Raw genomic sequence first — 14,415 nt, 5'->3', positions numbered from 1 at the left:
TCCTTTCACAGCAAGAGTGTCCTTTTGGCTGTCGCAAAGAGTAATTCAATAATGCGGCTCCACATGTTACTTTTTCTTTGTTCTCCGTTAAAAGCCTATAATAATATTATCTCGTCGCGGCGGAATCGGTAGAGATCAGTCGTATAACAGTAATCAAGGTATCTAATGTGAAGCTTCCATAGTGATCAAGACTTAGCCTTATCTTCCTTTCTTTTACCCATTTCACGACAGGACTATGTTATTCTAATCTGATCCATTGTTCTACGCGTATCATTGGCACACTGCATACCATATGCCACATGCATACCACATTCTGGGGCGTGCATGGTCTGAAGAGCGAAAAATGTAGTGTAGGTAGGGGGTAAAGGGACGGTGATGATGATGAAGCCTCAGTTAATGGCACAAACCCACTATGGCGGATAGGCCACGAATCGGGTGGTAATATGATCCAATAAGTAAAATAAAATAAATTGGTTAATAAATAAATAACACACGAAAAAAAAAGGAAAACAAATAACCCAAGATGCAAAATAAAGTGTGAATACATGAGATAAAGCATTGATCAATACTATAGTGAGCCTTGCATTGATAGGATTGTTAAAAAGAAAGCAAGAAAGAAGTAAGGTAAATTATGAATAATAATAGTAAGATTTAAACTGTGAATTTGTGTTTTTACTTTTTGAATTTTCTAAACTGAAGTAAAAATAAATCAATTCTTGAAACTAAAAACTATTAATAAGGCATTCTTTTTGTGCCACATAGAAAATTATAAATGGCTAGGCAAACGTTCCTGTGGCTATAACCCGAAACTGTTTCTCCAAGGGAGAGTATAACAGTACTGCTTAAAGGTAATCCTAAATTTTGAAGTGGAATTTCAAGACATAGTTTTAAATGCGTTGAAAACCGCCGACATGATAATAAAAAAATGATCTATAGTTTCCGGTTCATTGCAGAAGTAGCATAGAGGGGATACCGCCTGACCACATCTGTGCAAATAAAAATTAAGTATATAATGTTAGGGTTCCTTTGGGTCAATTTTTTTTCTTCTTTTTTTATCATCCACCGTTCACAACCAGCCGAACATTTTTACGCCTCCTCCTTAAAGGGTTAAACTTTCACCATCACGTGTTTTAATTCTGTGAGCGCTCTTTGTTGTTGCGCCCTTGGCGTTGTCGTGCATATACTTCTTTGTCATGCAGGGTGGTGGAGTACTCGTGGCAAGCATCCTCTCTGAAGTGGACAAAAAACATTGTGAGACACATGCTGTTCTTATTGCAAACGTACGTATAGGGTTGTGGTACAGCCGTGAACATATAGCGCTGCGTCTATGGGAACAAAAATTGCCAAGGCAAGAAACGCCCAAGAACGTAAAACAAAGCCCAAAGTAAAAGTTCTGCTGCCGGACAGTTTATATTATACACTCAGTGTGTGTGTGTGTGTGTGTGTGTGTGTGTGTGTGTGTGTGTGTGTGTGCGTGCGTGCGTGCGTGCGTGCGTGTGCGTGTGTGTGTGTGTGTGTGTGTGTGTGTGTGTGTGTGTGTGTGTGTGTGTGTGTGTGTGTGTGTGTGTGTGTGTGTGTGTGTGTGTGTGTGTGTGTGTGTGTGTGTTTGAGCGAGATAAAAAGGAGTCATTAAAAACGCCTGTGTCAGACATTGCACAATTCCGTCGAGGCATCAGCTGCTTATATATAAGAAGCGGACATTACGTGCACGACAAACCACAGTGTGGGGTAAGCTAATAAACAACTTTTTATAATTCACTTGTAAACCGATTTTTCGTGTCGTAAGGACGAAGAGATCGAGTTTCTTCGAGCATTATGCTGTCCTGCGCAACATCTCGCGGTCGCTTAAGATGACTTTCCGTCATTTAAGTCTCCGTATCGCACATTTAAAGGCTATTTGGAGTCAAATTTTCACACCCGCAAACGGCTGAAATGCTACACTCCTAAATGCAACATCTAAAGATCAATACTAAACAACCTAGAAGGCTATAAAGCTTCCTGTCACAACTAAGGCTTAGTTTGTTTGTTTGCTTTTCAAAAGTTAGCCTCGAAGCGCAAGACTTTGCTTCCCCTTCACCAAAGTTTCGCGCCCCAAAAGTAAGCGCCAATACCTTTGCATGGTGTGAAGGATTTTAAAATGCTTTCTCGCATATGGGGCCATTTGGCACCAAAAAAAATATTCTCAAAGCTTGGTAGGTTGAGCCTTTGATTACTTTAAAATATGCCAGTGCAGTCCTGGTTCATCAACAAACACTTCGCAATAGAACGCAGTAGACGTCGTCGAAATTTATGACATAACGATGAGCTGGTACAGTGGAAGCGTGGTGTCGCCGCCCATTCTTCTTTTAATGCGAAAGCATTAACTGGCTCATGAAGCGGAGAATCCGGCGGCGTCGCCGGAGATGGTACATAAGTCACGTGGTCACAGCCGATCGGCAGGGGGTGCGTGCCCCATAGGCGCCGAGTTCCTTGAAGTACCACCAGATGGTGCTCACCTCTTTGCACCTATTTAGATATGAAATTTAGTGATATAAAATCAGGTGTTATGGTATTCAATGAAAACAGTGAACAGACAGTGGCGATACAGGGCCAGAATATACCTCGAGTAACAGAATATAGATACCTTGGTGTATGGATAAACGAAGGCAATAGATATATGGAAACACAGGAAAAAAACAATAACAGTGAAGGGGAAAAGAAATGGCAGCCATAATGAAGCACGGAGCGCTATGGGGATACAATAGGTACGAGGTGCTCCGAGGTATGTGGAAAGGTGTAATGGTTCCAGGACTTACTCTTGGAAATGCGGTGGTTTGCTTTAAATCAGGGGCACAATCAGGACTCGATGGGAACCAAAGGTAACTGGGTCGCCTCGCATTGGGCGCTCACAGGAAGACTACAAACGAAGCTGTTCAAGGTGATATGGGATGGACTAGTTTTGAAGTGAGGGAAGCTCGCAGTAAAATTGAGTATGAAGAACGACTGAGGAATATGGAAGAAAGTAAATGGGCTGGGAGAGTGTTGAGGTATCTGTACGGGAAAAACATTGATTCACAGTGGAGGAAGAGAACTAGGAAGCTTACCAGCAAGTATGTGGCATGTAGGGTGGGCAACACAGCAACAAAGAAGGTCAAGCGGAAAGTCAGAGAGGCTGAAATAATCTCATGGGTGGCGGCAATGGAAAAGAAACCTGCCATGAGTAACTACTTAAGAGGGAAAAAACGAAATCAGGAAAGAAACAATTTATGATAACTCAAAGGGAAGCTCAATAAATTTCGAAGCGAGATCGGGATACCCCAGAACACGCACATATAACACGATATATAAGAATAAAGAAGAAGCATGCACTTGCTGCGGTAAAGCTAAGGAAACGATGGAGCATGTTTTATTAGAATGTGAAGACGTCTACCCAGCGGTCGATTTATGCATCACTGGCCTCCTTGAAGCCCTTGGGTTCTACGAGAGCAGGGGAAAAGTAAACTTGTCCGCAATAGAGATTAGCAAGAGGCAATTGGAAGATTGGTGGAACCAAATTAGGGAAACGACAAAAACGGAGACGTACAAAAGCAAAGTTCGCAATACGGGTCAGAAAATTTGGTTGTGGGAATTCATAGCGGCTTTTTTTTTTTGCTTTTTTAACCTAGGTAGGACATTAAGCAGTATAATAGCAAGAGTTTGGTGGCGCAACCCACCACCCCATTCCAAAGGGGACGCTCATAACATCCATCCATCTATTCGTGGCAGCGGCGGCACCGGCCGCGCGGAGGAAAGAAAATAAAGAACCAGAAAGCTCGCCTTCGCGCTTAGTGTTCGCCGCAAGCGTTTCCCGGTAAAGATTGCTGTTGCAAAAGCTGCAGTTGCCGGGATGCGGCAACTGTGTGGCCTGTCTAGCTATAGCCCCGCGCGTCGCGGCACTGCCAGTCGGTGCAGTGATTTCGGTGAGTTCTGTAGTGCGCTCCGATGAATGACCCTTCGACTTATCAGTCAGTAGTTGCGCCCGGCTCCTTTGGGCTTACATCCACACAAGCACGCGAGTGAGGCCGAGGCGTCATCGGAGAGATGGCGCAATGCTTTCGCATTCATCCACGTAGGCATGCCGAAGTGCCCTTGATTTTTTTTCCTTACTTACCAAGCCTCCTACCAAGGTGAGAGTGGCTACTTTGCTGTGGTGGAAGCATAAGTTACTAATGCAGAGCTTAAGTTAACCTTCATTTTTAGTATCTCCAAAGTGTGTTATTAAAGGAACACTAAAGTAGTTCAGGCTGATCAAGTGTTCTTTCAAGACTCTATTTTTGGTAATTTCGCGGCAACAGGTTCATTATTGGGAGAGAAAATAAAAGTCGAAATCCACCCCCCGCCCTCTCTCCCTCTCTTTTATTTATTTCGCGCCGAAATCCCTGCACCGGTAGTCAGTAAGGCGTCATGGATTTCAAAGTTATTTTCTTTTAAGTCTCTGGGCCACTTGCGCCTGAGTAAAAGTTCTCAAAACTTGCTAAGCTCAGTCTTTGCCAGCTTTAGAATGCAAAGTAGTCCGTCTTATATCGATAAAAAATAACTAGGTTCGAGCTAACGCCTTTAATATCCATGTCATCACGGCCGCGCTAATGCGGGCAGCGTCTGTTCTGTCTTACCAGGCGTCCTCTCACGATGGGAGTGCCATTATTTTAGTACTGTGCAGTCTAGAGCCTCTGCAACGAATGCCTCTACAACAGAATGACCTGCATAACGAAGCAATAATTTTGTATCGAGTCTATTGCAAGCTGCGCGGTGCGCGACCTTTACAGCGAAGTGACCTGTATAGCGAATGATTTCGGAGGTACCAAGCATTTCAGTATAAAGGTGCTGGACTGTATAAGGGCAACTTACCAATATAGCTCAACATGTTTTTCTGTTTAGTGTCCTTTTTATCTAACGCTGTGTTGTGTGAAGACTTAACATAAAGTGCGACTTTTTTGCAATAGTCACAGTATGCGGCGCACAGGTGCGATTACACGCGCTGTGGCAACAGTGGACAAAGTTTGTTCGTGTGCTTCATGTATGTACTGATGTTATAAGTAGCAAATATTTTGGTTCCCTACCCTGCGAAGCTATAAAGAACGTACTCGGATTTCTTTTATTGCAATTTCATGCAGCTGGAGGAACAAGCCGGGTATGAACGCAACGAAGGGTGAGTGCACCTGCAGCCTCGGTAGCAGAGTACGAAGTGGATTGCCATGCATAGTGTCTATTTGCCAAACTACGAAGTTTCAAAACATGACTGAAGCTGGGTGCCTCTACTATCATTGTAGAGAAACAGGAAAGTACTAACTGTGGAAACAGGCCGGTCGTCGCCACTTATTGTGCGCTAAATGCAGACTTCAATCGCCTATGATCCTGCAAGAACCAAGAACTGAATGAAACAGTGAAGTGCGCACGGATCGCAGACTACAGTGTAATAAATAAATGTGAAAAAGAACATCAAAGACGACAACGGAAAATTTATATCTTTACTATAGAATTTGTCTTTCTGTGGAAGAAATATACTATTTAATTTTTTTCAATATTCTGTTTATGGTCAAATACAGAATTCAGATTCCGTAAAGGCTACTCAACAATAGACCATATTCACACTATCAATCAGGTGATAGAGAAATGTGCGGAATATAACCAATTCTTATTTCTTTATTCTTTATTCAGACATATCCCCGCTTAGCCCGAAACCGTTACAGCAGGGGGGTTACAAGCATGAAAAGAATACATCTTGATTCTCACTGCACACCTGTTCACATGACAGTCTATTCCACTGAGCGATAGTTTTCTACAAAAAATAATTGGCATACAGGCCCGTCCTAGCCCGGTATTCTCGAATTTTGCACTGGTGGTCAGTGCGTGCCGACATATAGTTTGGTGGTTTTATGTACTTTTCCCCATCAATTCCAGTTTTGTTGTGATAGATTTCATAAAGAAGCTTTAGCCGCAGCTTCTTTCAGCGAGAGGACAGGGACTCCCAGTTGAGCTCTGTTTTCATTGCTGTGCAACTGTACTTCCTCCCGTACCTACCCGAGACGAACCTGGCTGCTCTGTTTTGTATTTTTTCTAGTTTGATTATAAGACATATCTGTGACGGGTCCCATAGGGTACAAGCATATTCCAAAATAGGTCGTATACAAGTTAGGTACGCCGTGCTTCTAAGGTTAGATTTTGCGCATTTTAAATTTCTTTGAATGTAATTCAAAGCAATTGCCGCTTTGCCAACTACATAGTCCACGTGTGCCCGCCAAGAGCAGTCGCCCGACAGCATCACGCCCAAATATTTAGTCTTGGATTTATTACTTAATACACTATTCATTAGACTGTAGCTGGCATTGATTACTTTTTTCTTCTTAGTAAACCGCACATGGACGCACTTTCCGGTATTCAAATTCATTTTCCACTTCGAGCACCATTCGCAAATACGATCTAGGTTGGCCTGCAGTTTGAGAACAGCATCTTCATTATCGATTTTTCTATACACAATACAGTCATCTGCGAAGCGCCGCATGTTAGAGTCAATACCTAAGTTAATATCATTAATATATATAAGGAAAAGAAGAGGCCCCAGAACAGATCCTTGCGGGACGCCTCATGTGACCTCAAGATAATCTGAATTAGTACCATTTAGGACCACACGTTGACGGCGACTTGACAAATAGTTCTTTATCCAGCTAAAAACACTAGAATCTATACTTAACATTCGAAGTTTATGAAGTAGTAAAGAACGGCAAACAGTATCAAATGCTATGCGGTAGTCCAGAAATATGCAGTCTATTTGTCCACCCATATCAACTACAGCTTTCATTGATTACGAAAAAGCGTTTGATTCAGTTGAAACCTCAGCAGTCATGGATGCATAACGGAATCAGGGTGTAGACGAGCCATATGTAAAAATACTGAAAGATAATTATAGTGGCTCCACAGCCACCGTGGTCCTCCATAAAGAAAGCAACAAAATCCCAATAAAGAAAGGCGTCAGACAGGGAGATACGATCTCTCCAATGCTATTCACAGCGTGTTTACAAGAGGTATTCAGAGACTTGGAGGGGAAGAATTGGGTATAAAAGTTGATGGAGAATACCTTAGCAACTTGAGATTCGGTGATGATATTGCCTTGCTTAGTAACTCAGGAGACCAATTGCAATGCATAATCACTGACCTGGAGAGGCAAAGCAGAAGGGTGGGTCTGAAAATTAATCTGCAGAAAACTAAAGTAATGTTTAACAGTCTCGGAAGAGAACAGCAGTTTACGGTAGGTAGCGAGGCACTGGAAGTGATAAGGGAATGCATCTACTTAGGGCAAGTAGTGACCACGGATCCGGATCATGAGACCGAAACAACCAGAAGAATAAGAATGGGCTGGGGTGCCTTTGGTATGCATTCGGAAATCATGAACAGCAGGTTGCCACTATCCCTCAAGAGAAAAGTGTATAACAGCTGTGTCTTACCAGTACTCACGTATGGGGCAGAAACCTGGAGGCTGACGAAAAGAGTTCTGCTTAAATTGAGGACGACGCAACGGGCTATGGAAAGAAGAATGATGGGTGTAACGTTAAGGGATAACAAAAGAGCATATTGGGTGAGGGAACAAACGCGGGTTAATGACATCTTAGTTGAAATGAAGAAAAAGAAATGGGGGGCATGGGCAGGACATGTAATGAGGAGGGAAGATAACTGTGGTCATTAAGGGTTACGGACTGGATTCCAAAGGAAGGGAAGCGTAGCAGGGGGTGGCTGAAGGTTAGGTGGGCGAATGACATTAAGAAGTTTGCAGGGACAACATAGCCACAATTAGTATATGACCGGGGTAGTTGGAGGAGTATGGGAGAGGCCTTTGCCCTGCAGTGGGCATAGCCAGGCTGATGATGATGATGGTGGTGACCATGATGATAGAATTTTTCTTCATACAGAATTGGTACCCGTACAGTAAAGTGGAAAATTTGCCATGATTACTGTGAAGGAAATGAGATTTGTTCGTCTTTTTACTATCCTCAGCTAACATTTGTGTGCATCTTCACTAGACACGGAAGAATACGCCGATAGATCTCGTATGCGCGAGCGAATCGGTCCTATAGTTTACAATAAGATAGACTGCAGTCAAGGCGAGCAATGCCGCTCAGACTCGTAGAGTGGATACTAGGTTGGTGTCGCTTAGTGCCGAGTGTCTTGGCACTGGTTGTCTTGGCACTAGGTGTCTTGTCAGCGGTCGTGTGTTCTACATAGCCTGCTTATCTGTACATGTGTAATCCGCTACAACCGCGTCCAATCATTTGACTCCTTCGTTAATTGCGTTAATGCGGTAATTAATGATCAGAGGGACCTACTCTAACAACTCGGTATGTTTGTACAAAATCGCCAAAATCATTTCAGGGTCTCTTTAGATCATAATTACGATCAACATTGGAATATTCGAAATATTAAAAAAATATTTGAAAAATATTTATTTACAAATAGTGACTATTTGATCCAAAGACCGAATCGAATAGTTACTATTACTAAATGCGCATATTTTTAGAACCTATTTCGAGTATTTCTAAACGTCAACTGCCCTTCATGAAATGCAAAATTGGAGCAAGAGTACAGTAAATTTTCACTACCGTGAGCACAGTATACACATAAAACATGGACTTGCGTAGTGGAGCAGGCAAGTCACACATTCCCCCCTTTCGTTGCATTCATACCACTTACGTAGTCATACTTTACAGGCTGTACACCGATCATTTGCACCCTCTGAAGAGCTCTGCATGCAAAGAAACCACTTGTTCACTTCTAATACTCCATTTGTGCTTTTAACCAACACTTCACAACGTACTATGCAATGACAGAAACTTGCCAGCTTTAAGAATGTTAGCATTGTTTTATATTAGTTGTGGTAACGGCTGTCGACTATTAGAAAACTATTCCATGTTTGATTCGATTTGCTTCTGGCATTATTCAATCTGTATTCGATTCGGTCTCAAATATCACTATTTGCACACAGTCATTGATAAGTGATGACTTTAGCACCTGCATAAGGTATTTGCATTGCTGCAGCATCGAGAATATTGGTAACATATATAGACTAAGAAACATGACGCGGATGCCATGACAGTTCTCCTGCGAATGGAAGCCAGTTCATAATCCCTATTCTACCCTATACAGAAGACCCAAAGAACTGACGGAAGTCGTCGTCTACTTGGCGAGTGCGCAAGGATACCGCAGAAAAAATGACCCGAAAGTGACGGCAAGTATATATGGACTTCTACGCTTTAGCACCGCATATATTTGAGCACCTCTGCGTAGCATACAAATCTCGCTCTCCTTTCTGTCAAAGTGTTTTTCTCTATTATTATTTTCATCAGTAAGTACTTACTAAACGTACTCCTAGAGTGCGCGGCACTCTGTCGCCATTGATTTTGGCTCAGAATGAAGTCTTTCAGGTTCATAAATTCACGCAAACCATCACATATTGAAATTGTCGATGCATAAGAAACGATAGGTCGCGCGCTCGACCTATCATTTCTTACTTGCCCAACTGTCTTTATTTTCCTTTTGGTGCAACAATGTATTCATTAGATCTCAACCAATTCACTCAGCAACAAGTTCTACTCTGCTATATGATGTCCTTAAAAACCCTGTGTTGCACCGAGATGTTAAACCCCGTACTTGAATTTTAAAATACAGAAATGTACATGCAATTTCATCAGACTTCAAGCATGAATCCACCTATTTGGATCGTGAAAAGATATATCTGCACACCTACCACTTACAGCGACAGCTAGCCAGCTGAAGAATGCTTGCTGCGGTGTGTAATATTACTATTCCCTGCTGTCGCCTTATTAGTCGCATATATAGTGAACTCTCATTTGAGTGAACTTCAAGGCACCGAAGGAAATAGTTCACTTAACTGGAAGTTCACTAAACTGAATATTCACTAGACCAACATAAGACATGGCATACAGAGTCAAAAGTTTGAAGTGCAATTTATGGAGCAAAAGACATGTCATCCATAGTGTTAGAAATGTGTGAAATGGAATTTGTACATATCAATGAAAAACACACCACGTAGGTCGTTTGTGTGCACACGCGGAACAGAAGAGATTGGAAAAAAAGAGACGACGACCATGCCACGACTAGCCGGTCGGAAAAAAACACACACCTCGTGGTTTGTGCTGTGACAGATCGCCGTTTTGCTCTGGCGGCGTTGTAAGCGCCAGCAATGTTACTTTGTTCATGGCCTCCGAGATTACATGCTTGCTCGTTTTGTGCGGGCGATCTCGGAGGCCATGCCTCGTTGCCGTTCATTTTCCGCGCCGCCGCTTTGCCCCAGGGGCACTGTAGCACCAGCGACGTTACATTGCCGCTGGAGCGGCGGTTTGATGAGGGCGGGCATCGGTTGCGCCTGCAGTGCAGTGCAAGCCTTGGTCCTCTGAGCGAGTTCGTTAAACTGAAATATTGACTGTTCCGAAATTCGATTAAATGAAACATTTTTGCTTAGAATCTATAAGAAAACTGCCGGGGATGTTTAAGAAGTTTGTTATTCTGAAATATTTGATAAACCGACGTTCGTACAACTTAGAGTTTACTGTAGCCCTAATTTTCCTGTCTATCCGTAAGGTCCGCCCCATGTGGAGCTATTGCAGGACACAGACACAGCTCTGTAAAACTGTATTCACGTAGGCTTGGCAGTAGTCTTAATTTTATGTATTAATATTTCTTTTAGTGGGGAGGGGGCGGGGTTGGAAGTCACACTCATGTGCATTAGAAGTTATGCCTCGAGCGTACGCAACGGAATATCAGCCCTTCACCCCTATTACCCTGAATTTCACGCATACAAATGCAGCAATCTCTGCCACTGGGTGACTAAGCTTTGCAGAAGAGGCAACACATCCCTAAACCAATGCATGGTTTTATTAACAATGCTGCTCATACAAGCAACAATTCCAGAGTCGCCAAATGCTCCTCCGCTTCCTTACAGAACTCGTGGTTGCGTGGTAAAAGTTGTGTTACGTAATCAAGCACATGTTCTTATTTCTGGAAACATCTGAATAACACTTGTGTTGGAGTTACCTGTCCCGAGTATATGGTTGCTATAATTTCCAGCACACCCAATTACACAAGGCACACAGTCAGTCTGAGCTAGCTGTCTCGTCACACTGCATGTCAGACAGAACAAATACAAACTTGGAATACTATATCTGCTGCAGGTCCCCCGTCTCGTCAGCAGCATGGGAAGCATCATGGGGATGTACGTGGGCATGTCCTTCCTGTTGATTTTTAATGTGTTCGACATCATCGCTCGAGCCTTAATTGCCTCCTACAGGCAATTCCAGAGAGCGCAAGAATGCCGTGCAACCCTTCAAGGTATGCCTTGGAACCCACATCATCACCTGCCAGGCTACAAGTTGTTCTCCAATTGGCGTGGCATTGCACCTTACCTGAATAAAGCTGCCGGCCATCATTAGAGATGTGAACTGTTGAAAAAAAAAAAAAGCTGCATATTGTGGCAAATGTATTTTCATGGCTTTTTTTTTTTCCAAGCACCTGAACAATTGGGCGAAATTTATAGCCCCCCAAATTAACACAAAATGTAAATAAAATTATGTGCAGAAAGAGGACCAAGAGATGAAACTGAAACCGTGCTATTGAACTGACCCTCGCTCGAATGAAAGAGGACAACTGCGCCACATAGCTTGCGCGTGAAAGCTCCAAAGTGCACGCTGCCATTTTATTGTGCCATTTTTTTTTGTGCGTGTTGACCGTGGCAGATCTGCTTAATCTTATTTCTAGTGATGCGAATAAAATATATTGAGGATGTTCACATTTTTTACCTTTCATTAGCGTACAGAATATCCCCACTACAAATAATTGTAGTGGACAGTGTGAAACATAGTTAAAAATATTGAATTAAGATATTAAGTTGAAAATAGTTAAAGAAATTTTAGAAATACTTTTTCAAGCCATTCAAAATTTGTGAAAATTTTTCATCTATAGCTGTTATTGGACACCTAACTTCTGCACAAGAACAAGGCAGACTGTGCACAGTGGTGAATACAATGAGTTGTTGCAAGCCTCACAAAAACGGAACAAGTGCAACATGAATCATGTTGCTGGAGAGACAATAGAATGGTGCATATGCCATTTTAATTTTGCACAGTGTTTAGCTAAAACAAAAACCTAACCACATATAGCCCTGTCTCTTGGCTTCGTAGCACAGACATGCTGCTTGCTTGGAGACCAGTCTTCCTACTTCATGTTGGAAGCAGTAAAAAAACACTATAGAAAGCTTGCTCAAGAAGAACAGCCTTACGACAGCTGCTGATGTATCACAAGCACTGAGTACACAAAAAAAATATTTTTGATATGATCGAACTAAGACAAACTGTATTAAAATCAAATTATGGGTTTTAACGTGCCAAAACCACTTTCTGATTATGAGGCATGCCGTAGTGGAGGACTCCGGAAATTTCTACCACCTGGGGCTCTTTAACGTGCACCTAAATCTAAATACACGGGTGTTTTTGCATTTCGCCCCCATCAAAATGCAGCTGCCATGGCCGGGATTCGATCCCACGACCTTGTGCTCAGCAGCCCAACACCATAGCCACTGAGCAACCACAGCGGGTCAGACTGTATTAGTAAAGTACAATTTCACAAGAGCAAATTGGATGCTCTTACTGAGAGAGGAAGCTGGGCAAACCAAATTGCAGAAACGAGATGGATGTCTAAGTCACCCTGGGGTTCTCGCGCCAGCTCGACACAACATTGTGGATTTTGTCAACATCTGCCTAAGGCTAGGTAATTGCTTACCGCCTAAGAACTCGTACACAACACTTGAAAGAAACGATGCTTAACCTAGCAAGCTTCTAAAGCTTTTCCTATGAGCAAAATCCAAAATTCTGATATATTCTGCTATTTTGCTGCATGCTTTTCCTCATGTTTCTTTAAAACTGTTCAGTGTTTTACGTTCATAAATAATTAATTTCACTGCATAATTTCCTTGACAATTGAGTATGCATGCCACTAAATTAAATGAGGGTTTGTATTTAACACTTTAATTTTTAATATTTTAAACAATTATTTTTATCAATTGCAATGGCATGAAATATGTTGATAAATATAAATTACAGAGCGAAATCTTTCACTCTTGCACACCAAATTGTAGCAAGCACACCTAAGCTCAAGCCCCGTCACCAGTTGTTGGCGCACCACTGTAAGTTTGACGATGGTGCAGCCCATGATCAAGCCACGACAAGAAAATACGACTGCTGGCAACCGTGTGATAAGAACAGGCTGAGCATGATTGCAGTTGTTCTTTCATTCTTTCCGCCAGCTTTTGCAGTACGTGGCAAAGATAGCTGCCCCTGCAAATTATGGTCTATAGGCTAAACAAAAATTATTGCCGCACAAAGAACTTGAAATTAAAAAGTTTCAGAAATGTTATAGGTATCCACATCATTCACATGATTCGTACAGAACATTCAGCTCAAGATTCAAGGGCACTCAAAGGATTTTAAGGATGCTAAAGGCAAAAACTCAAGGCAAGGGAAACATACAAAAAGTAGATTTGCCTTCCTAGCAGAAATTTTTTGCAGCTAAGCAGCTGCTGAATTGGATATGTGCTTCAATCTCTTCTGGTGGCTCTTCAATGTTGACTGTGAAACTTACTTTCTAACATGCATTTCTAGAACCTGAGGCTTTAACATAAAGCCATGATGGCTGTGGCGTGAACCACCTAGCAAAGCAACAAATACTAGGGGTGCGGGTTTGTGAACAAGTCCGTCGTCGATGGCTGTGGACACGCCACATTGCATTGCTTAGGGCGTCTAAAAATTGACTCGCCATCCTGACCCTGCGAAAGTGGATGCCCAGCGAAGCTGTTAGAAAACCACTCAAATGCCGTCAATGGGGATACGAAATGTTTTTTTTTTTTTTTTGTTCTGCCTACTCTTAGCACGACACCGTTGTTGAGCATTGCGATTTTGCAATCTTCAACACTCATCATATTCACGTTGCCCTTCGGGAGTCTTTGCATGGTCTACCCACAGTGATCTTGGAATCAATTGAATGAGTTGCTAGGCAGGTCTCCCTTTTATATATGAAGTTTGGCAATGTCACTCACTGATACGTATGCTGCTGTTGTCCCTTTCCCACCGGAGCAGCTTATGCAACCATAATCTTTTCCAGGAAACACATATGGGGAGAAGAAACATGCCTTGCATTATTCACAGGCACCATATCATCCATCATGCAGTTTTGACACTCGTTTTGTGCTTTTCTTTATTGAAATTAATACTGAGCTGTGTGTTGTACACCTGATTCCAAAGAAGATATGCATTTTTTTTTTTTTGAAGTTCAATTTCTTTTTTCGCTGACGGACAAAAAATCCCGACCAACTAGAGGCCAACTATTTTTCAAAAATAA

At 42.3% G+C, this 14,415-nt stretch overlaps 1 protein-coding gene across 1 annotated transcript in view; it reads left to right on the top strand.

The window, feature by feature from the left end:
• The window catches only part of LOC142572047 (degenerin-like protein unc-105), a 138,590-nt gene extending 127,031 nt beyond the window's left edge, over window positions 1-11,559 (top strand). The window contains exons 12-16 of the mRNA XM_075680848.1: window positions 1,200-1,251; window positions 5,133-5,167; window positions 9,154-9,235; window positions 11,199-11,239; window positions 11,315-11,559. Of these exons, the coding sequence (XP_075536963.1) occupies window positions 1,200-1,251; window positions 5,133-5,167; window positions 9,154-9,235; window positions 11,199-11,239; window positions 11,315-11,456 (352 nt within the window). The 3' untranslated portion in view covers window positions 11,457-11,559. The remainder of the gene's footprint in view (window positions 1-1,199; window positions 1,252-5,132; window positions 5,168-9,153; window positions 9,236-11,198; window positions 11,240-11,314) is intronic.
• The last annotated feature ends 2,856 nt before the right edge of the window (window positions 11,560-14,415 follow it).

The sequence above is a fragment of the Dermacentor variabilis genome, chromosome 2 (assembly GCF_050947875.1).
Source record: "Dermacentor variabilis isolate Ectoservices chromosome 2, ASM5094787v1, whole genome shotgun sequence".
NCBI lineage: Eukaryota > Metazoa > Arthropoda > Arachnida > Ixodida > Ixodidae > Dermacentor > Dermacentor variabilis.
Note: the sequence above shows the minus strand (reverse complement) of the source record. Positions and strands in the feature narration are given on the sequence as shown.